Source organism: Camelus ferus, chromosome 29 (genome assembly GCF_009834535.1).
Source record: "Camelus ferus isolate YT-003-E chromosome 29, BCGSAC_Cfer_1.0, whole genome shotgun sequence".
NCBI classification, from domain to species: domain Eukaryota; kingdom Metazoa; phylum Chordata; class Mammalia; order Artiodactyla; family Camelidae; genus Camelus; species Camelus ferus.
This window is the reverse complement of record NC_045724.1, coordinates 18,275,068-18,297,338: the sequence shown is the minus strand read 5'-3', so window position 1 is coordinate 18,297,338 and position 22,271 is coordinate 18,275,068. Positions and strand designations below refer to the sequence as shown.

Below are 22,271 nucleotides of genomic sequence, written 5' to 3'. Positions count from 1 at the left end.
CTAGAGAATGTGGTCTATGTGATACAGATTTTTTAGTGTTTCTTGAACCTTGCTTTGTGGCCTAGCATATAGTCAATTTTTGCAAATACGCATTCTCAAATTATTGGGTATGGATTCTATGTGTTTGTTAGATTAAGCTTATTAATTACATTGTTTTTATCATCTGTATTTTTACTAAAAATTTTGTCTGTCTGCTGTCTTAATCACTGAGTTGTACTAGAAAACTCATTATTATTTTAGGTTTATCACTTTTTCTTATAACTCTATCAAATACCGTTTTATATATTTTGAAGCCATTAACATGGCCTCATTTTAAAGTTCTTCATTTCCAAATAATATATTAACTAAAAGCTATTCTCTAGTATTCTATTCTGGAGCAGATTTAATTTCTGAGACTTGCCAGAACATCCTTTTCCTCTGACAAATAAACAGGGTGTCATTGTATTGCATATGCTACATTCGTGATTTTTAGAACTCTAAGAATCACCGCCATTCTCCATCTGGTCAGACAAAGTGAGAATGATCACAATGTGATGACTGTTCAGTGCTGAATAGGATGATTCAGAGCCCTCCTTGCTTGAATGCTTTAAGTAATAGGACATAGATCATTTCTCTTGTATGATTTAGGTGGTGTTTTCAGAAAAAAGACGACCAGGTGACTTTCTATTTCCTATTATTCTAGCATATGATAACCAGTAAAGAACGTGGTGGGGGGGGGGTGCTCTCCTTCTAATGTGTAGGACTCTTTAGCAATCAATTCCCACCACCTCTACACACAGAAAAGGAGATGGCTACTAACCAAGTTCCATCTGGACTTTACATGTTTAATTTCTTGACTATTGTTGACAATTCTTCCTTATGAGGCTTGAAGGCCTTAGTCATGATCTGAAAGCCAGTCACAAAACAATGCACCACACGCCTCAGTGTGGCAGTCTTTAGGTACTGCACTCACCTAACTGGCTCAACTTACTTAAAAATACTTCGCTGAAGGGGATTTTGATTTTTAAATGGAAATACCAGAGATATTTTTGAGGATTACCTTCTGGTAGGAGAATTGTATATTTGGGATTAGGTCAGGGAATTTCTGAGGTTGATTTAAGAAAGACAAAGAATGAATCTATTTGGTACTTATCACTTACCAAGACTACTTTGGCTTGCCCATAGTAGATGCCATGTCATACACTATAATTTACCAAATTGGTTAAATTTGAAGAACTTTTTGCATTTATTTAAGTCTTTGTCTAGTAGGACAAAGTTAGGCCTGAGAATTTCCTTCCTTTTCACTGGTTTTGGATTTATGGGTGGTTGGATGTTGTTTTCTTAGAGCCCAAGGCAACCTGGAATGTGGGTGTTTTTGTTTTTGTTTTTGTTTTTGTTTTTGTTTTTGTTTTTTGAGGATTGGTGTTGCTGGCTTTTAAAAAGGTAGCTTTTAAATTTTCCATTATTTTTGGTTTTCTTCTAGAGTCACTATAGAAGTCACTCAAAATAATAACCACACAAACAATGAAGGGCACACTGGGAGAATTAGCTGTTAACAGCTGAGGCCAAAGGAACAGAATAGTCACCAGTCAAGCTGAAGAATGTTCTCACCTAGACTGGAGGGGAGTAAAATTATTTAGGGTGGAAAAAAGTTGTAGCACCAAAGTAGGTGCACCTTGACACAAAGGAGGTATTTACAATTTGATACTAGGAGAATTAATCAGAGCAGGAAAGAGTTTCTAGGGAAATTTTTAAAAAGGGAGCTTAATTTATAAAGATATTCGATGTTGCAATGTGGGAAGCTCATTAAATACACTATGGTAACTAAATAATGGTTTTTAAGCAGCCTGAGCAAAGGTTCTGTGAATGAAGGATGGAGAAAAGAATATGCTAATCTAGTTATTTTTGTACTTAATTTACACTTAAAACCTTCAGATATTGATTAACCTAACAGGGCAAGCGACAATTGAAAATATTATCTATTAATCTATATTTTCTAATAAGAGATACACATAAATCTATGAAATGTTTTGTATAACCAGGAAGACTATGTAATACTAGATGCATGTCCACTCTACTTTTTTCTTACTTCACATTTCTAGAACTCTTATACAGAGCTAGCCTAATAACAATGGTTGGTTTTATTCACCCAGGACCAACAGAGTAGAGGCCAGGACCAACTCTGTGGCATTATTAAAATCTACTACGTAAGAATCTTTTACCTACAAAAAAGAAAGTGTTGGTGTCTGCACTTTGCGTGGCTCCGATATATGCGAATTTCAGTTACCATGGCTTAGTTAAATTACACCAGTCCTCCAACAAGTACAGCTCATGTTTCAGTTACTACCCCTAGGTCTTCAGTCTACAAATCCCTACGCAAGTAACAGCCACGCATCACGATCTGTGACCCATTGTGCCACTTCTTTTAAAGTCTGGGTGAGGCATTGGTCACTGAGCATGTGTTACTCAGTTCACGTGCAGAAAGCAAAATGTGTAGCTGTAGCACCCCTTGTCTTCCAGTGAGAAACCCATGTAGCATTTTACAAAAATGGATGATGGTCAGAGGGAACTGGACCAGAAAGTGCAGAGATGCAATGTGAATCAGATGTAAATGAAATTACAGAAGAAATAGCTGACTGCAGGCATGTGGATACTGCCACCGTTCAGCTCTATGTGTGCAGCCAGAGGAACTTAACGAAGACAAACTTACTGACAAAAATGAGGAAAATGGTTGTAATAGAAAGGCGGAAGATGTTCCAGAAGAAAGCACGCTGTCAACATTTTATGTTAAAGGAACTCTTGTAGATATTTTTTGACATTGAAAGTGCAGGGGAAAAAATAGTGGAAGCTAATGCAAACTAAGAAAGGAGTATGACAGTTTGCCAAAGCATAAGGAAGATGCTCACTTCGTTGTAAGTTGTATCCAAACTACCCATGGTACAGTTATTTTACAAAGAAATTAGACATTTTAATGATCGATGTTTCTAATGTCTTAATTTAGTGTAATGAATAAATATTAGTTTGATTATTTTTGGCCGTTTCCCTACATATTTAAAACAGAGTAAGAGTTTTTAATCTTTTGACAAAAATACGTGAGGGTCATAGAACAAATACAATTTTCCCCATTGATTATCAAGATAGATTTTTATGGCTTCAGTGTGCCTGGTCGCATCTACAGCCCTGCACTTCTGTGCAGAAAATGTGAAGACTGCCTCTATAAACAGTGACCTGAACATCCTCAAGTATTGAATAGTGGAGTACCTTGGGTGCAATGGCTTTCAATTCAATTAAGGTGAACAAACATTAATACAGATCCTGCTATGTATAAGGCATAAATTGAATGAAAGGGGAGAAAGAGCCAGGCTGGAAGGTGCAGAGGATTAAAGAGAAGATTGGGGGAGGGGAAGTTAAAGGTAATAAAAGGTTGGCATAAAACAAATCAAAATATCAGTTACTTGAGACGGTAGTGAACAAAGTCAGACAATTTTTAAAATGCAGATCATTCTTATATGATGAACTGTTTTTCTTAAATTATGCTGTTAAGAACAAAGACTTATTCATTTACTCAACTGAACTCATTAGATATTTGATTTGGGCTTCATAACCCTCTCAATTCTTTATTCCCTGGCTTTTGGCACATTTTATACATGCAATTTAAGTTCTCTTCTTTAAAAGGCTTCTCTTATTTTTAGTGGTATATTTCTTAATGAAAACTTTGAATTTCATACCTACATTTGAGGGGTTACATTATGTTTTTACATTTAATTCCTGCCAAGACATAATCATGAGACTGAAAGGTGATAATCTAAAATGAGTAGTTTTCGGAAAACTCTTGGATTCTGAGAGAAAGAACCTTCCCGTTCTGGAAAGATTTCCCAATTGAAGGGCTTCTCCGACAGTCACGACTCCAAGTCTTCCTTAGCACTCCGCCCCGTACACATAGCCCACCGCAGTCTGCAAATGTTACTGCTGACCCTGCTTAGAATCACCAGCTGGTTCTTAGAAAATAACTCTTCCCTGAAAAATCTCCTATTCCTATGTTTGGCGATGTGAACCATCTACATATTACATCTGAATCACGCGCCAGGTTTCGGCACCAGGACTAGCCAACCTTAGTGCCAAGTGTAGGTGTGTGGGAATGTGCAATGAATGTGGTTTTCCAGTGTAACCAGGTTGGGTCCAGAAGGGTGAGCTTTCACTTTATGTAGCAGCAAAGGAACACCTGGGAAACTAAGAAAGTTTTCCTTTGCTTTTTCTTTTCCTTCTCCTCCTCCTTTTTTCTGCTGCTACCTTTCTGTAACAGGACCAAATTAGACCCGCCTGTATATTCACTGCTTCAAAGTCTGGAAGAACTTTCCATTTCAGACCATTTTTGTCCCAATTTTCCCATAGATCATTTTCCCCCAAACCTTTGCTTTATCTTTAGTCTGCCACTGAGTTAAACAGAATTCACCCACTGATTTAAAAATACCTGTAGGAATATATGACTCAAGCCTAGATGACTTTGGTTTGAGAATGAAATTATTCAGTTTTGGCTGGGTTCAATTTGTTTAAAAAATATTATCATTTTTAGTTTTGTTCAATATAGAAAACTTGGGAAATTAAAAAAAATAAGAATAAAAATCACCCATAATTATTTTAACATTTAGCATATTTCTCATATATATGTATCTCAGATGCAGATTTTACAAATTATAATGTCCATGCTGGTTTTTATTTTACTTTTAGTTTTTGATATAGCAGCATGGTTATTTTATTTTTGATATAGCAACAGTTTTCCCTATCATGAAATACTCCTTTGAAATATTTAACGAAACCAGGGCTGTCAATCATTTCCTTTATACCTTCCTCCTTTGCTTTTAGGCTTGAAAATATCTTCCTCACTTGGGAAATCAAATGAATATTTCCCAGAGTTACTCACTAAATATTCTATGAATAAAGACTGGTCAAATTTGTCCCAGCAGTTTAGAATTATCTGAGGCAAAAATTAAATGCTATACATAACTCCAGGGCCAGCTAGCACCAGCCATGGCTTGAGATGCTCAACCCTGGAGACTGACAATTTTAAACTCTCAAAAGTGAACAAAGCCCAAATGACCTCAATTCAGTTTGAGATAATTCTGAGAAATGAAGCAAATGCTATTCCATCTGCACCGGCAACAAAGAATTAAGTGGCCTCTCTACAATTAAAGAATAAAAAGATGAAAAATAAAAAGATGTAAAAATGGGCTGCTGTTGAAAATTGCTTGACTACCCCATCTATGAATAGGACTCCCCCGAACTTGTATCAGAACTCCAGGGGTGAACTGTTACAGTCTTCCATCCTTTTCCCATTTCTTCTTATCTGGTTAAATATTACAGACAAGAAAAATACTTAAAAACAACTCTGTTACAGTTGGCAAAATCACTGGAATTTATCCTTGGATGTCTGCTGCCCAAGTTAAGCCTGTGAATCAGGTATTCATTCATTTGGCTACTTCCTGAATCTCTGTAACCTCTCATCAGAGTATTTCCTTCTTTTGCTCCGTGAGAATCAAGTTGCAAGAGAGCAGAATTTTTGATAGTCCTTTGTCTCCCTTGCCAGTACCCACGGTGCCTGGCCTAGTGTGTGGTAGGCACTTAGTCATTCTTGTTGGATAAATCAATCATTTAACTTGCTTCACATAGTGTGGTGTTGGGTTCTTCCCTTCAGACTAATGATACTGCCAGCATTTCGATTGGTGCTCCCACCAAGTTCAATGACACCATCACTCTCTTGGGCATCTTGCCATCTTTGACCCATCCTGCACTTTCATCCCCATATCAAGCCAATCATCAGTTCCTAGAGACTTCCTTTATTGGTGCTGCCTTTGTGTTTCTCATTTCCCCAGTAGAATTGTAGTAAATGAATTGAGGAAAAGGTTAATGTTGTATACATTACAGTATACTATTTGTACCATGATAGAACCCATCAAGCTGCCTTCACATAAAAAGAAGTGAGCCTTTGGTTCAATCAGCCTTTGGTTGAATGAATGAGTGATTTTTCTTTTCATTTGAACTATATACACCCTTTCTTTACTTTCCATTCCTGCATCTACTCTTCCTGTCCATGTGTAGATTCTTAATCTAAACTCTTTGAGTTTGTTGCCCTCACTCTGGGCTCCTGCTTTCTTTCTTCTGTGTATCATTGCTGTTCATCTTTAATGCAGACAATGACACATGCTTTTCCCTCCATGTCGGTATTTTCTCATTTTTGTTTATTGGACCGAACACTGTTTGGCTTACAAGGCTAACGATAATTTTTCAGCCAGTCTCATGTTGCGTTCGTCTACTCACACAGACTACAGGCTTTGGTCTCAGTTAATCTACATCATGTTCTCAACATCAGTCTTTTCCCTTTTTTAGAGCACTACTATAACTCTCTGCTCAAATTCCCACATCTCAGCCAAGGCCTAATGAGACTCACTTCCCCACAAATTTTACCCTAATCTTTTCTTCCCAAGTCTCCTGGATTTCTCTGATTCTTGAATTCCTTCAGTGTAATTTAATCCCCAAAGATACTCTGTTTTATGTTATATACTACATAAGTATTTCCCCTCAAATACAACGTGGGCTCCTTGAGTGCTGGGACCATGACTTATACTTCTGCTGACCCCCATAATGCAGAGTGCTGAAAATGGAGTGATAAGAAATTGTTAGACCAATTAATATAAATATTTTCTAGGGAACTGTACTTAAGACTAATTTTTTTTCTTAAACTTTTAATTTTGAATTAATTGTAGATTCACATGTAGTTGTAAGAAACAATAGAGAGAGTTCCTGTGTATCCCTCACCCCATTTCCCCAACGGTAATATCTTGTAAAACTATCACACAACATCACACCAGGATACTGACATTGGTACAGCCAAAATACAGGACATTCCAGGGATCCCTCATGTCGCCCTTAAATAGTCCCACTCACTTCCCTCCTACAACCTCCAATTTGAAGCCCTGGCAACTACTAATCTATTATCCATTTGTATAAATTTGTATTTAAGACTAATTTTTAAAATAAGAGCTTTATTGAGATATAACTCACACATTTGATAGTTCTTCTTTTTAAAGTGTACGATTCAGTGGTTTTTAATAGATTCAAAGTTATGCAACCATCACCACTATATAATTTTAGAATATTTTCATCATCCAAAAAAGAAATTTCATATCCTTTAGGTATCAGCTCCCCAGTGCCCTCAATTCCCTCAGCCATAGGCAACCACTCGTCTGCTTTCTGTCTCTATAAATTTTGGACATTGCATATAAGTGGAATTGTGTAATTTGTGGTCTTCTGTGACTGGCTTCTTGCAGTTAGCATAGTGCTTTTAAGGTTCAATGTGTAGCAAATATCAACACTTCATTCTTTTTTTTTTTTTCAATTGAGATGTAATTCATTTAAAAATGTACAGTTCCATGGTTTTTTTAGTGTATTTATAATGTTGTGCAATCATCACTATCTAATTCTAGAACTTTCCCATCACCCCCAAAAGAAACATTGTACCTGTTAATAGTCATTCCCAATTCCTCTCTCCCCTCATCCTCTGGAAACCATGAATCTACATCCAGTTCCTATGGATTTGCCTATTCTGGACATTTCATATAAATGGAATGATATGTGGCTTTTTGGGTCTGGCTTATTTCACTTAACACATTTTTGTTGTAGCTTGTCTTGTACTTATTATAGCTGAATAATATTCCATTTTATGGATATGCCACTTTTTGTTTATCCTTCAGTTGGTGGACGTCTGAGTTGCTTTTACTTTTTGGTTATTATGAAAAATGCTGCTATGAACATTCATGTACACATTTCTGTGTGGATATATGTTTTCATTTATCTTGGTTATATACACAGGAGTGGAATTTTGGGGTTGCATGGTAACTCTATGTTTAACTTTTTGAGGAAATGCTAAACTGTTTTTAATCCTACTTTAACTTGGTGGTTTCCTTTGCTTTGCAATTAAATTTTTAAGTCCATTTGTTTTAAGCTTAGTTACTGTTCCTTTTCAAAAGTCTCGACTTGTCTATTTTCTTTATTCTCTGCCCTCTGTTTGCCCTTGGATTTAAGTCTCTTACTCTTTGGCAATAATGTCTGTTCACTGTTACAGAAAGATAACTTTCGGGTTCTGTATATTTACCTCTGTTTCCTTCTCCTGTTTATCTATTCTAGGCTTCTTTCTTTGATGAATTTAGTATCTGTATCAACCCTTTTGGCCCATGACAAATTTAAGAAAAGTTTATCACCATAAAAAAAAATAGGTAGTTTTTCTTAAAGCTCCTTTTTGGTTTTGTGGTGAAGGGGCACCTGTAATACACATTTCAATAGTAAGTCTACCATGTTGTCCCCCCTTAGGCTCCGCTCGACAGAAACTCCACAGTTCTAAGAATATAACATTAATAATGGCTCTGCTAACCTGCTATAAACAAGCATTGAATAAGAGAAAGATTTTGCAATGTAAGTGTAACTCTATTGGTTTCCTTTATTTTGCTTACAGGGTATAAAAATTTGTAATATAAAAATTAGAAAAAAGAGGTAGCAAGTATTGAAATCAAAAGTGATGGCCCTCTGTTTTTCCACATAATTAAATGATTTTCAGTTTAAAAGATAAAAGCCCACAATCTTATTGTGTATTTTGCATCTTAAAAATGTCTGCCAGCCAGCAGTTATATGTTGAGATAATGAATACAAGTATCAGTTATGTATTGAGATAATGAGTTCATTTGAGCAATTCTCAAAATAAGAAGATAATCAAGCGCCTCTCACCGGTCGATTAAACCAGGTAGCTTGCTTCTGTGTCACTGTTTTCTGAGCTTTGTGTGTCCAAGACATTCAGGGACTCATTCGCTAAACTGGGAGTGGGGAGCAGCAGTGTGGGCAGCTCCCAGGGCCATGGTACAGTGAGTCAGGCTCAGCTGATGAGGGTTATACAGCAGAGAAGACAGAGCAGGGATGAAATCATCTGATTCTCTAGGCAGGAAGTAGCACCTGGTTCCCAAGCGAATGGAACCCAGGAGTCTGGAGACCTGGTTATTATTTTTTACAATTCATTTAAAATTTTGAGATAAATGTAGATACACACATAATCATAAGAATTAATACAGAGAAATCCCTGTACCCTTTACCCACTTTCCTCTAATGGTAGTATCTTAAAAAACTATAGTCTAATATCACAATCAGGATACTGAAATTGATAGTCAAGTTACAGAACCTTTCCATCACTACCAGGACCCTTCCTGATGCCCTTTTATAGCCACGCCCACTTTCCTTTCCTTAACCCCCACCAACCACTAATCTGTTCTCCATTTGTATGTAGTTGACCCTTGAACAATGTGGGGGCTGAGGCGCCGACCCTCCAAAAGCAGTAGAAAATCCACGTATAACTTTACAGCCAGCCCTTGATATCTGCTGTTCCACATCCCTGGATTCAGCCTACCGAGGATCACGTAGTACTGTAGTTTTATTGAAAAAAAAATCTGGGTGTAAGTGGGTCCTCATCATTCAAACCCATGTTGTTTAAGAGTCAACTGTAATCTGTCACTTCAAGAACATTAAATAAATGAAATCATACAGTATGTGTCTATTTGGGTTTGGTTTTCCATCCAGCATAACTCTCTGGAGGTTCATTCACATTGTACGTTTCCATAGTTTGTTCCTTTTTTTTTTTTTTTTTTTTTTTTTTTTGCGGAGTATAGTTTTTTGTAATTTGCCCATTGAAGGATATTGTGATTGTTTCCAGTTTTTGCCTATTATATATAAAGCTGCTATAAATGTTTGTGTACAGATTTTTGAGCAAACGTAAGTTTTAATTTCTCTGGGATAAATGCCAGGAGTGCAATTACTGGGTTACATGATACTAGCATGTCTAGTTTTAAAAGAAACTAGTTTTCAAGAGTAGCTCCATCATCTTGTGTTCCCACCAGCGATGTGTGTGTCCAGTTTTTCCGCATCCTCCCAGCGTTGGCTGGTGGGTCAGTCCCTCTCTCTCTCTCTGCCTGTGTGTATGCATATAATTTTAGCCGTTCTGTTAGGGAATGCTCATTGTGGTTTTAATTTGAATTGCTCTAACGGCATCTTTTTTGTGTGTGGTTTTTTTTTTCTTTGCCATCTGTATACTTTTTGGAGAAATGTTTCTTCATGTCTTTTTCTCATTTTCTAATTGGACTGCTTGCATTTTTATTGTCAAGTTTTGAATTTATATATTTCAAATATGAGTCCTTTATCAGATATATGACAAAATTTGTAGCTTGTCTTTTTCTTCACAGAGTCTTTCACACAGCAACGTTTTACATTTTGATTAAGTTTGATAATGTCCAGTTTATCAACTTTTCCTTTTATGGAGCATGGCTTTGGTGTCAGGGCTAAGGACTCTTTGCCTAGCTTTAGATCCTGAAAATTTTTCCTTAAAAGTTTTGTAATTTTACACTTTACATTTAAATCTGTGATCCATTTTGAGTTAATATTTGTAGAAGGTATGAGACTTAGGTTGAAGTTCATTTATTCGCCTATGGAAGTCCCCTTGCTCCAGCACCATTAGTTGAAAAGTCTGTGTTTCCTCCATTGAATTGCTTTTGCACCTTCGGTGAAAATCGCTTGGGCACATTTGTGTAGCTCTGTTTTTGGGTCTTCTGTTCCGTTTATCTTTGTCAATCCGTCCACCAGCACTACATATTTTTGATTACTGTAGATATATAATAGGTCTTAAATTTGGGTAGAATGATTCTTTTACAAAATAGTTTTAGCTCGTCTAGTTCCTTTGCCTTTTCATATAAATTTTGGAATAATTTTACCTATACCTACAAAAAGTTTTGCTGGAATTTTTATAGAAATGGTGTTAAAACTATATATAAATTTGGGGAGAATTGACATTTTCCTTTCTTTTTTTTTAATAGACTTTATTCTTTTAGAGCAGTTTCAGGTTCACAACAGAATTGAGCAGAATATACAGAGAGTTCACACATAGCCCTCCCCATCCACACATATATATTCCCCTAGACATTTTTCTGTATTGTGTCTTCCAATCCATGAATATGGTGTCTCTCCATTTATTTAGGTTTTGTTTGATTTATTTCATCAATATTTTGTAGTTTTCAGCATGTAAGTCCTATACGTGTTTTGTCAAATTTACTCCAAAGTATTTCATTTTTTGAGTGATTATAAATGGTATTGTATTTTTAACTTCAGCATTCATGTGTTCGTTGCTCGTATATAGAAATGCAGTTGATTTTTGTGTGTTTATCTTGTATCCTGTGATCTTGCTGAACTCACTTGCTGAACTTAGTTCTATTTTCCTGCAGATTCCATGGGATTTTCTATGTAGACAATCATGTCATCTATGAATAGGAAAATTTTATTTATTCATCTCTGATCTGTATGTCTTTTATTTCCTCCTCTTCTGCTTCAGCACTATGTTAATTAAGAGTTGAGAGTGGACATCCTTAACCTTGTTCTTGATCTTAAGGAGAAGCCATTGGTCATTTACCATTAAGTGTAATGTTTGCTGTAGGATTTCTGTAGGTGTTCTTTATAAAACTGAGGATGTTCCCCTCTATTCCTCTTTTTCTGGGTGTTTTTATCATGCATGTCTGTTGAATTTTGTCAGTCTTTTTCTGTATGAATTGCTAACATTATGTAGACTTTTTTCTTCTTTGGCTTGTTAATATGGTTAAATTCAAATATTAAACCAGGCCTGCATCCCTGAAATAAACCCCACTTGGTCATGCTGTAGAATTATTTTTAGAGATTGCTAAATTCTATTTGCTAATATTTTATTAAGGATTTCTGAATCTATTTTCTAGTTTTTTTTTTTTTTGGTCTGATTTTGTCTTTGTCTGATTTTGGTATTAGGGTAATAGTAGCCTTATAAAATGAATTGAAAATGTTCTCTCCTATTTTCAGAAAGAGATGTTGTAGAATTGGTGTTAGTTCTTCTTTAAACATTTGGTTGAATTCTTCAGTGAAATCATCTGGGTCTGGAGATTTCTTTCTTTTTGAATTTTAGAATTATGAATTCAGTGTCCTTAGTGTAGTAATAGAGATATTCAAATTACTTATTTCATAATAGATGAATTGTGGTATTTTGTGTTTTCCAACTTCCCGGCACATTTTGCCGAAGCTGTCACACTTATATGTGTAGAATTGTTCATACTATGCTCTTACCGTCCTTTTGGTATCTGCAGAGTCTGCAGTGATATCCCCCTTTCATTCCTAACATTGGTAATTTGTATCTTCTTTTTCCTTTGTCTCTCTTGATAGAAATTTAATTTCATTGATCTTTTCAAGAACCAGCTCCCTATTTCACTGATTTTCTCTAATGATTTTCTGTTTTCAATTTCATTGACTTTTGCTCTTATTCCTATTACTTCCTTTTTCTTGCTCTGGCTTTATTTTCTATTGTTTTTCTAGGCTCTTGAGGTGAGAGCTTAGATTACTGTTTTGAGAGTTTCCCTCTTTTCTAATGTATGCATTTACTGCTGTAAACATTCCTCTTAGCATTGTTTTAGCTGTGACTTACAAATTTTGATATGTTATATTTTCATTTTCATTCAATTCAATGTGTTGAATTGAATGGCTTCCACAAGGACACTAGGACTAGTGACCCCACCCCACTGCACCGTCCTCCTTTTTTTTCCCTCTCTGGTTGCTGCCCTGACTCAGATGGGAAATGTATGATTAAGTCGTGGAGGGGTAGCAAGGTGAGGGCAAGTGACAGCCATAAACAGCGAACATGAGAGAGGCGTGGAAAGGGTAGCAGAGGCGCAGAAATCGAGAGTCATCTGCATGCATGAAGCTGGCCTGGCGTAGGAGGGAGAAGCCTTTCCCCCCATCATCGGTGAAATAGATCCTGATCTTAATTGATGCTCTTGCTCTAAAATCAGTTACCCTCATTTGATAGTCATCATACATGCCTCTTCCTTTTTTCTGTGGTTATACTGCATTCTCCTCTTCCTTGGGAATTTAGCTTGGGTCCTAGGGTTGCCGTGGATGGCTGTACAGATCGCGCACTGCCAAACTCCAGGTGGCACCATTCATATCCTTGTGAGATGAACTGACAGGTCATTTCCCAGAAATCTTTCCCTGTCGTAACCACTGGATTCCCATTATTCCCATTCATTTGCAAGTATCTGAAGAGCTATTTAGTGTCAGGTACTGGGGATTTAGCAATGAACAAGACAAATAGTTTCTGCCCTTGATGCTGGTACAGGAAGAGACGGGTGATTACCACCTGAACAAATAAAGTAAGTTTAGGAGTTACAAAGAAGTTGCACATGTGTGGGTGAGGTAAATGTTTGGGAGATAACATTCTTATGTTCTCCAGTAATACACAGGGCCATAGTCTATAAACAACAGATATTCTGTACTTTAACAATTCCCCCCTTTTCTTTTTGAATTTTGAGAGCAGTCAATATGTTGTGTGTATGCAATGGATTTTTAATACAAGGTAGTAGAGTGAACAATTTTAGTTTTTGCATTTGTCCTACCAGGATGAAATGGTAGGACAAGAGAAGATGAATATGAATTGCTCAATACTCCGAGTGGGAATAGTTTGAAAATTTTATTATTACGTAATATTTATAAAATTAAGCCTATTTTTGTGGGTTTGGTAGTGATGGAGAGGCAGATTTTACAAATTTACTACATTCTTGACATTTGTGAGGCAGATTTTCCAAGACTAGGAGAGTCTTCATAATCACAAACTTCACTAGGTCTCATAATTTTCCCATAAAACATAGTGAAATATAACTGAAATATTTAAATATCTTTTGTATCTTTAATGGTTTTCTATAAGTAATTTGTAGGGTTATTCTCTGGCTAAGAATCTTCATTTCCTTAGGCTTCTTCACTTTTATTACCAGTACCAGCAGTTGGTTTTATTTTAGGAGCCTTAAAAAAAAACCCTAAGAAGTCAAGGTTAAAAAGAAAAACTATGAAAGTCATTGCATTCTTGACAATAGAAAAATATCAGAACATATTAAGATGTTGGTCCATGAGTTTGGCCCACTCCTGGGATAAGAACCCACTTGTATGCTAGCCTCAGAGGGCTTACAATTTCAATGAAGCCCTCAGAAAATGAGAAATCACTATGAGTCATCAACCATCAGAGTCACTGAAAAGTATTGAAACAGAGGATGTTAAATCGACAGATGCTAAAGGTCTTTGGTACCTAAATCACAGATCCATAGCAGGAGGGCAAAATGCAATCACTTGCTCATCTTTTTCCTGCCATAGCATACATGGGATCACTTTGATGGGGAAGACAAGTGATGTAGAATTTTCCAACCTGACTATTATATGAAGAACTATTCTGGAACACCATCAGTTGGATTTTTAGTCCTTTGCCACATATCAGCTACATGGCTGGTTCATAATTTGTCAGAAATTCATAAATGCTCTGAATCTCAGGTTCTTTCTCCTTAATGAGGGTTGGTAATGCCAACCTCTCAGGGTAGAGTAAAGATAAACTGGGCCAGGGCTTTGAGAGGTCTTCATAAACATGAAAGCAACCCACAGAATCATGGTGGTGTTATCATTTAATTAGGTGTCGCCAGCTTCACATTCCCAGTTTTGTTCCTTGAGCAGAATAAAAACACATGGGAAGCACAGGCTAGCTGAAATGAACACTGTGTAAGGGGTTTAACTTACTTCTTTTACAAACCACTGACAAAAGGCAGGACCAATCCATTCTCTTGCATGAATACCGCAGTCTATCCAGACAGCTCTTTTGTAAGCTCGTGATCTTCTGCCCAGCTGAAAACAAGAGTATTCATAGTCACCAATGCAGCCTTTTATTTCTGGATTCACTGACCAGCATAATTAAATGTTTTCAGCATACTACTTCACTAGCATTTGGTTCATTAGGTAACCCATTAAAAAAGACAGAGATTTCCTATCGATTTCAGAAGTCCAGGCTTGTTTATGCAGAAACAATAAATTTATTACCTTAATTACAAATCAGAGAAGTGGAACACACACAAGGAAAAGGCAATTCCTAAAATAGGTTTGCTTCTCCATTTTAATGTAATACATGATGGTTAAGAAGCTAAGTTTCTTCCCTTTCTCTCCCCTCTCCACCCCATGCAAGGAATCAGAAACATTCCCAAGCGATATCAAAGAAACAGCTATGTCTTATAGGTGGACAAATCAAATTTTTATTACAATACAAAATGGAAACACAAAACTACTTGATTTGTAGAACCAAGCGATGGGTTTTTCTTTATAATCCTATTATATCACTATCACTTATAATGTGATTTCTAACCCAGTAATCAGTTGAAATTGTATTTACTATATAGTAAATCTAGTTTTCATTCATTCACTAATTCACTCAACTAACACTTCAGGAAATCCTTTTTAATGTCAGACACAGTGCTCAGCCCTGGAGATTCAGAGATGTGAGGACAAGGAGTTTATATGCTAATGAGGTGGGCAGACACACAGGCAATTCGTCATTATAATGTAATATGCATAAGTTATTTTGGGAACATGGGGGTGCTACGTCTAATTTTCCTGGGGAACAAGATAAGTCTTCTAAGAGGAGCACTTGAGTAGTTGAGCAAGACTTTAAGCTTGCCTGGCAGACACGTGGAAGGAGGCAGCTCAAGCTTGGCAGGGAGTCTGAGCACACTACACTTGAGGAGCTGCTTCTGGGGTATGAGGAAAGAAAGGTGGGTGCAGCTGGACACAGAAGCAGAGGACACAGGAAATTCCTGGATTCTACATAAAAGAGGTAAGGCTTCATCCTGTGTCCCCAGGGAGAGGCATGTGCTTGCGTGAGAGAGGGGATGGAGGAGGGCGGGGGGAGAGTGCTCGTTGACACATACTGACGCAGTGTAGACATGGATGAGAGGTTAGAGGATGGGGACTTGAGGAGGTTGAGTGCTGAGGCCATTATTGCAATAGTCCACGGAGAAGAGATGCAGAAATAAGCGAGGGCAACAGCAGCAGGACAAGAGCAGAGGTGGTGAAAAATCCGAAAGATAGAAGGAAAAGTTGTCAGTTCTTCATAATGGATTGAAAGGAAGTGGATAAAATAAAGGAGAGGAATTGAGGATGATGCTCAGGTTTCCTGACTCGAGGCGCCATTCAGAGTCGGAGGGCTTCCGTGGGTATCGAGATGAGATGTCAAGGAGGCAACGAGGCATGAATCTACAGCTCTAGACAGCCGACTCCACTGAATAGGAATGACTGCTGAAACCATGGGGTGGATGTGCCCATCTGGAGAGGGTTGGAAGAGTGAGCACAGATGGAGAGAGAATCCCGGGTTTACCAGGACGCGAGGAAAGGACAAGGTGAGAGGAGCCAGTGACTGAGACCCCAGGGGATGGTCAGAGCCGAGAGGAGCGCCGCCTAGGGGCCATCGTAGATGTTTTAGAGAGCTGTGGGCAAAGGCCAGTGCGTCAAGGTCTGAACGGGAAATGAAGTTGAGACGGATATAGAGACATCTTTTTAGATGTTTGGCCGAGAAGGGATGGAGAGCTGCAGAGAACGTGGGCTCAAGGGCTGGGAGTAACATATACCTTCTTATACATTTATGTAGTTTTGCCTTGGTTCATCCTAAGCAGCACCAACTCACAAATAATTCTGGAGATCATTATTTTTTCAGTGCATCAGTCACTCTGAATATGTTAGAAACAGTACTAACGGGAACACTCAATGACAAATACTAAATATGCCTCAGAAACTCAAGGAAATTTTTTTCTGAAATTACCAGACGATGTTAACTAGGAGACACTATGAAAGACCAGTTCATTTCTTCCCCCGTAAATCGAACCTGAAAAAGATGAATGTTTAGTAAATATTTAGTTAGTAATTTCTTTTTACCTTTAAAACAAAGAGAGATCTTCCCTCATATGAGTTCCCAATAGAGAACATGTGAATGAGGCCTGAATGAGTTTTATTCAGATGATGCATCCAATGTTGAATCTAAAAGCAAATAAATAAAAACCATATCAGACTCACAATTATGGAGCTTTTAGTAAACAAAACGTAACACAAAGACAACGGTAGGTCTCAGAATTCAAAAAGCATGCATGAAGTATAAAATTGAACGAAAACCCAATTTTGTAGTTTTAATTTTATTCAGGATACTTAAAACCACATTTTATTTTTATGTTTTTATAAATAGTAGCTTAATGCCTTTATATTGCTCCCTTTTATAAATTGTCATTAATATCTTGATGGCAGAATCTTAAGAAAATTAATGTGTTCTGGGTTCTTTTTGAAAATCAAAATTTATTTCCATTTTCCTCCAAGTATTTAAGGGGAAAAGAAGTCAGCTTCAGAAAAACCACCCCAACTCTTTGAAAGTGCTTATTAGAAGTCTTGCATATTATAATTTGCCACCAAGTAGAAGATGCTGAGAAAAAGGCATTATCTTTTCACACTTCATGGTAATTCTGTGCAGCCACACATCGGAGGGCAAGCTCTGAATAATTCCCCCAGTAATAGCGATATATTTGCATTGATCCATTCACACACATTTATCTGTCTTCAGGAAAAGGTATATTTGAGATGGAGAAATAAGGCACTTAGATGGATGACATTTCTGACTTAAAAGCCCAATAAAGGAGTAAGGAAGTCACACAGAAGTGTCCCACTGTTTCCCTGATGTGAAAAAAGCCTATCCTGAAAAAACAGATTTTGGAAGGTACCCATATTTTCTTTTCTTTCTATTTTTATGTAGTCTAATGAGCAGGATGCACACATGTTTGTGTATATGCACATGTGTGTTTATGTATGTGTATATACGTATCTGTTTTAATATACTTTTACATTTTGACTTTTTCCTAGTGCGTGTTAATAGCACTTTGAAGTGTCAAGTTATCTAAAGCTTTTCCATTGCTTCTAATTTCAAGCTTCTAAAAAGTAAGTTAAAAAATGTAAACTATGTGCCAATAATTTTGAAAGAAAAGTTGTTATCAAGAGAACCAAAGATTCTCTTAAGAATGTCACAGGATCTCAGTAATTCCATGACTGGCATTCCTTTGCTCAGTTCAGGGGAATAAAGAAAAAATGTATGTACGCATTCATTCATTCATCCTCTCAACAACTATCTATTTGGAAGTCCTCTCTTTGCTTGCCCTGGGGTAGAGTGGTGAAGGAGACAGCTGTGGCCTGCCCCCGTGGCACTGGCAGCTTTTCAGGAGTGAAAGGTGTTGCTCAAATAATCATACAATTCCTTAATTAAAAACCATGATCGGCATCACATCCATGCCCTATGAGAGCAAGTAATACTCTGGGGGTTGGAGACAGGGAGTTCTGACCCAGTCTGGGAGAGCAGAAGCAGCCATCCTCTTGCTCAGGCTGCATAGGAAGAATAACTGGTTTTTACCCAGGCGTACAGGAGTGGGAGTGGGGATGGGGTCGCTGAGTTTTCCTGGTGGAATAAATATCTGCGAGCTCAAAGACCCTGCGGTGCCACAAATGAAGCTTGGTTTTGGGGAGATCTCAGCTTTGTAGAGGGTGTGGGGCACACAACAAAGTTCACTGCCCTCCAACTCTGGCTCACTCCACCTTCCACGGATTTTTCATGAAGGTGTTGGTAATTGCAGCTGGCCCTCTGTATCGGTGGGTGCAGAACCCGCGGGTCCGGAGGGCGGACTGTACTACAGCCACTGCACACTAGGGACCTGAGCATCTGCGGGTTTTTGCATCCACAGAGGGTCCTGGACCCAACGCCGTGTGGATACCGAGGGCTGACTGTATAGCCACTTTACTGCACTCTTCTGTTGCACTTCCCCGTCCTTTGTAGGGTGGGTTGGATAAAGCAGGTGAAGTTAAAATTATTTTGCTACCTCTTATATCTCCGTAAAAGGCTTAGTGGAAGAGAAGTGAGGTGTGTGGGCAATGCCAGTATTTTTCATGTAGTCCCTGCCTCTGTCTTTATGCTTCTCTCCCCGTCCTGAAACCTAAGTGGTAAAAACGCACTTATAAAAAGGCAACAAAAGCTCCTCGGATTACCTACTTCTTCTTAAGGAGTGATAAACTTCATAATTATATCCAGAGAGGGATCTCCGACTTCTCTGGGTGGGCAAACTGCTTCCCTCTTCCAGTGCTTTCTGAAGATCTTCTATGAGGATCCTGGATTTGAAATGATAGACATGATGAACATTAAATGGAGATAGTATAAAAATTGTTCACTATCAAAAGAATATCATGCATCTATGGAAAGGACAGTGAAGACAAAAGAACAGTGGAGACTGACATTTCTAAAAATACCCAGTTGTGGGAAAATAAACATTTTCAGGAAATAAAAACTTAAATAAATGGTGTAATGAATATAAAATGTAAAATTATCGGCAGATGTTCCCAAGTAATAATGATGCTGATAATAACACTGTTGCTTGAGCAGCTAGGAGAACCAAATGATGGGGTGGCTATGCTTGAATTTACTGAGCACCTGCAGGTGGTAGGCTCTGTGCTGTGTGTTCTACATACATGATCTTACTTAACCGTAATGAGGTAGATTTTATTGCTAGCTCCATTTTACAAATGGGGAGCCCAAGCCTCAAAAGGGTTAAGAACTTGCCAATATCACTCTCCTAGTGAGTCCAGAGCCAGAATTGGAACTTGGACTGTGAACCCAAATTCCAGGCTCTAGACTCAAGTCCAGTGTGACATCATGAAAAATGGAGCATGACAAGTCCCCCCCACCCCCTCGTTATCTGCTGCTTCTATCTGTTCCTATCCCTCTGGTCATTGAAAGACTTCTCTCGTGTCATCACCCAGCACACCTGACCCAAATACTCAGAGAAAAGGGGAAGGAAAGAAGTTACAATCCTCAGGAGGAAATGGAAGAAATAACCAGAGTGGGGAAAAAGCTAATTTCACTGCCTACCAGTCCAATCAAGGAAGCTAGAAGAAGACAAGCTCAGATAATCAAAGTGAATGCATTTGGAAATTGAAGGCTGAGGCCAGGCTGAGGGATTCCAAGGTCATGGAAATGTGTGGAACCAGCTCCAGCTAGAGTCATTGGTGTTCTTGATGAGATAGGCTTGCCTCCCCAGTGCTCACCCATCTCCTCTAACTGGAGTGCCATGAAGTAACAAGACATTCAGATCATCTAGAATACTTAAAGATGTCAAAGAACCTCTGAGTGATTTTCCTGGTCCTGGCAGGTAGCTAAAACACTTTGCTTTCATATTTCATCTTCCAAAAGAACCTGTTACTTGGTGGTTTAAATGCTATTAAAAGCACATGTAATGGCATCTTTAAAGGACTTTCAAAGTTGACCTATATAAGCCACTTAATAAAAAAAATTATCCTGAATTACTTGAAAAAATGCTTTTTGGTCCATGAAGGAGGTAGATTACTTAGGGTCATGTTGGGTGTAGGACATTCTTTTTGATTTACTCATTTGTTATTTACCGAGTACCCACTGTGGACAAAGCACTTAATCAGGAATTTATCATCAGCTCACTGTTCTATTTCAATTTTTGACATTAAAACTAGAAACATATTAAATATCAAGATAAGATGGACTGGTACAAACTTGGCGGACTTGCTTGGTAGTTGCTTGCAGTGGCTCAAAATGCCAGTGGAGGTTAGATTGTCAGTCTGAACATAATCTGTCTCAGTGCTTTCTTTCTTCCTTCAAGGAAAGGAGTTACAGATGAAAGCAGGTTTGCCTGGACTAAAGACTATTGCCAGGGTGGGTGTTAAGAACCAAATGAACCTCTATGTCAATGCTGAATCTTCCTGTATTGTGAGAGAATCTGGGATGGTCAAGAAAAATGCAAGTTTGATGAGGGCTGAGATGGTTGTATATTGTCAGGAATTTCTAGTTCCTGCAGGCAATCTTCAGAGAGATGTTTCCCTTACCAGTACTGTCTATCCATTTCTCTTGGCTACTTTTCCCTATTTCAGGAAATTAAGGGGTGGGGGTGGGGGGAAAGTGAATAGATGTGCCAAAGCCAGAAATCTACAGAATAAATCTCCTTCTGAATTTCCAGTTTAAAAAGATATATAATCACACAGAAAAAAGTTTTCAAAGGTATAATAACCTTTTTGGAATGTTTACAAAATTGAGCTGTAGAATATTGCATTATTTCCAAAGTGGACAGATCTTCTAAATTATAAACAAATGCAGATAGCTTGTTTCCACTCAAGGTAAGACCAGTTCCTCATATTCATCACCAGAAAGTTCTGAAGTTCAGGTGCTGATGCAGTTCTTGGTAGAACCACCAACTGTACCCCTTAGAAAACTAATAGTTTCCTAGGATTTTCAGTATGAAAAACTCTGCTTCTTAACTGATTAGATTCTTTATCATTACCAATTGATAAATGACTGAATGTATTACTAATCACATAATGAAATGCCCATTCAGAGAATTGTCTTTCTAATTCTACTGGATAATTGCTTCTACAGAAGATTTATCTTAATACTTTCTAGTCAAGTTTGCTAGTATTTTCACCAAAGTAAGAAAATGTTGAAGTTTTTCGTTTTGAAGTTGTGGAATCCCTCTAGTTGGGTGGGTAGCTTCTTTGATGAGTAAACTCTCAGGGCTTCTCAGTCTCATTTTAAAGTTTCCAAGTGCCCTAGTCTTGGAATGCCTAGTATTTATCCATTCATTTAGGCTAGTGATTCTCAAGATAGGCTGCTTTAAAATCACCCACGAGCTTTACAAAATGTGCCACACTGAGCCCGACTTAGACAAAAATCTCTGTGCACAGGTAGCAGGCGGTGCTAAAAGCTCACCAGGTGATTTTAATATATTGTCAGGATCAAATTTAGGCTAACCATCCGGAAACCAGTAATTTAGGCTAATCAATCTAGAAACCACTCTCCGTCTTCTCAGTGTCTGTATTAAATAAAAACGGAAGACAGTATGAGAATATGGCTGGTCCCTGCTTCCTCCTTCCTCTCCTGAGTGTCTGTGCTAGACGTGGTCACCTGCCTCTCAGCACTCATCCCTCCTCCCTCTCTGGGCTTCCTGTGCTGAAAGGGCTGGGAAGCTGAAAAGGACTTTTCCTCAGCTCTCTTGCAGCTGTGGTTCTGGGTACAAATTCATGAACTCTGGCCAGGTGGGAAGTCAGGAGCCGGGCAGAGGCCGCCTCTTGCTGCGGTGCTGTGGCTGGGGCCGTGTCGGGGCCGCAGAGACGGGACTGTTCAGAGGCGGCTGGGGGACAGGACTCAGAGCTCCAGGGGCCGGTCACCAGCGTCGTGGCATGAGAGGCAGTTATGGTCATGACAGGGGTGGCAGCAACAGCTCCCTGACCTCTAGACAGTTGGCTTCACTTAAATCATTGTGTTTTGGGGTCTGTTATGGGTTGAATTGCATTCC

General features: G+C 38.2%; 1 protein-coding gene and 1 long non-coding RNA gene across 4 annotated transcripts in view; one reads left to right on the top strand and one right to left on the bottom strand.

The window, feature by feature from the left end:
- The window catches only part of CPA6 (carboxypeptidase A6), a 181,359-nt gene that overhangs the window by 37,222 nt on the left and 121,866 nt on the right, over nt 1-22,271 (bottom strand). Inside the window, exons 4-6 of the mRNA XM_032469855.1 lie at nt 18,956-19,068; nt 16,810-16,913; nt 14,632-14,736 (exon numbers count right to left, since the gene is read on the bottom strand). Of these exons, the coding sequence (XP_032325746.1) occupies nt 14,632-14,736; nt 16,810-16,913; nt 18,956-19,068 (322 nt within the window). The remainder of the gene's footprint in view (nt 1-14,631; nt 14,737-16,809; nt 16,914-18,955; nt 19,069-22,271) is intronic.
- The window catches only part of LOC116660420, a 135,968-nt gene that overhangs the window by 52,676 nt on the left and 61,021 nt on the right, over nt 1-22,271 (top strand). The window lies entirely within an intron of this gene.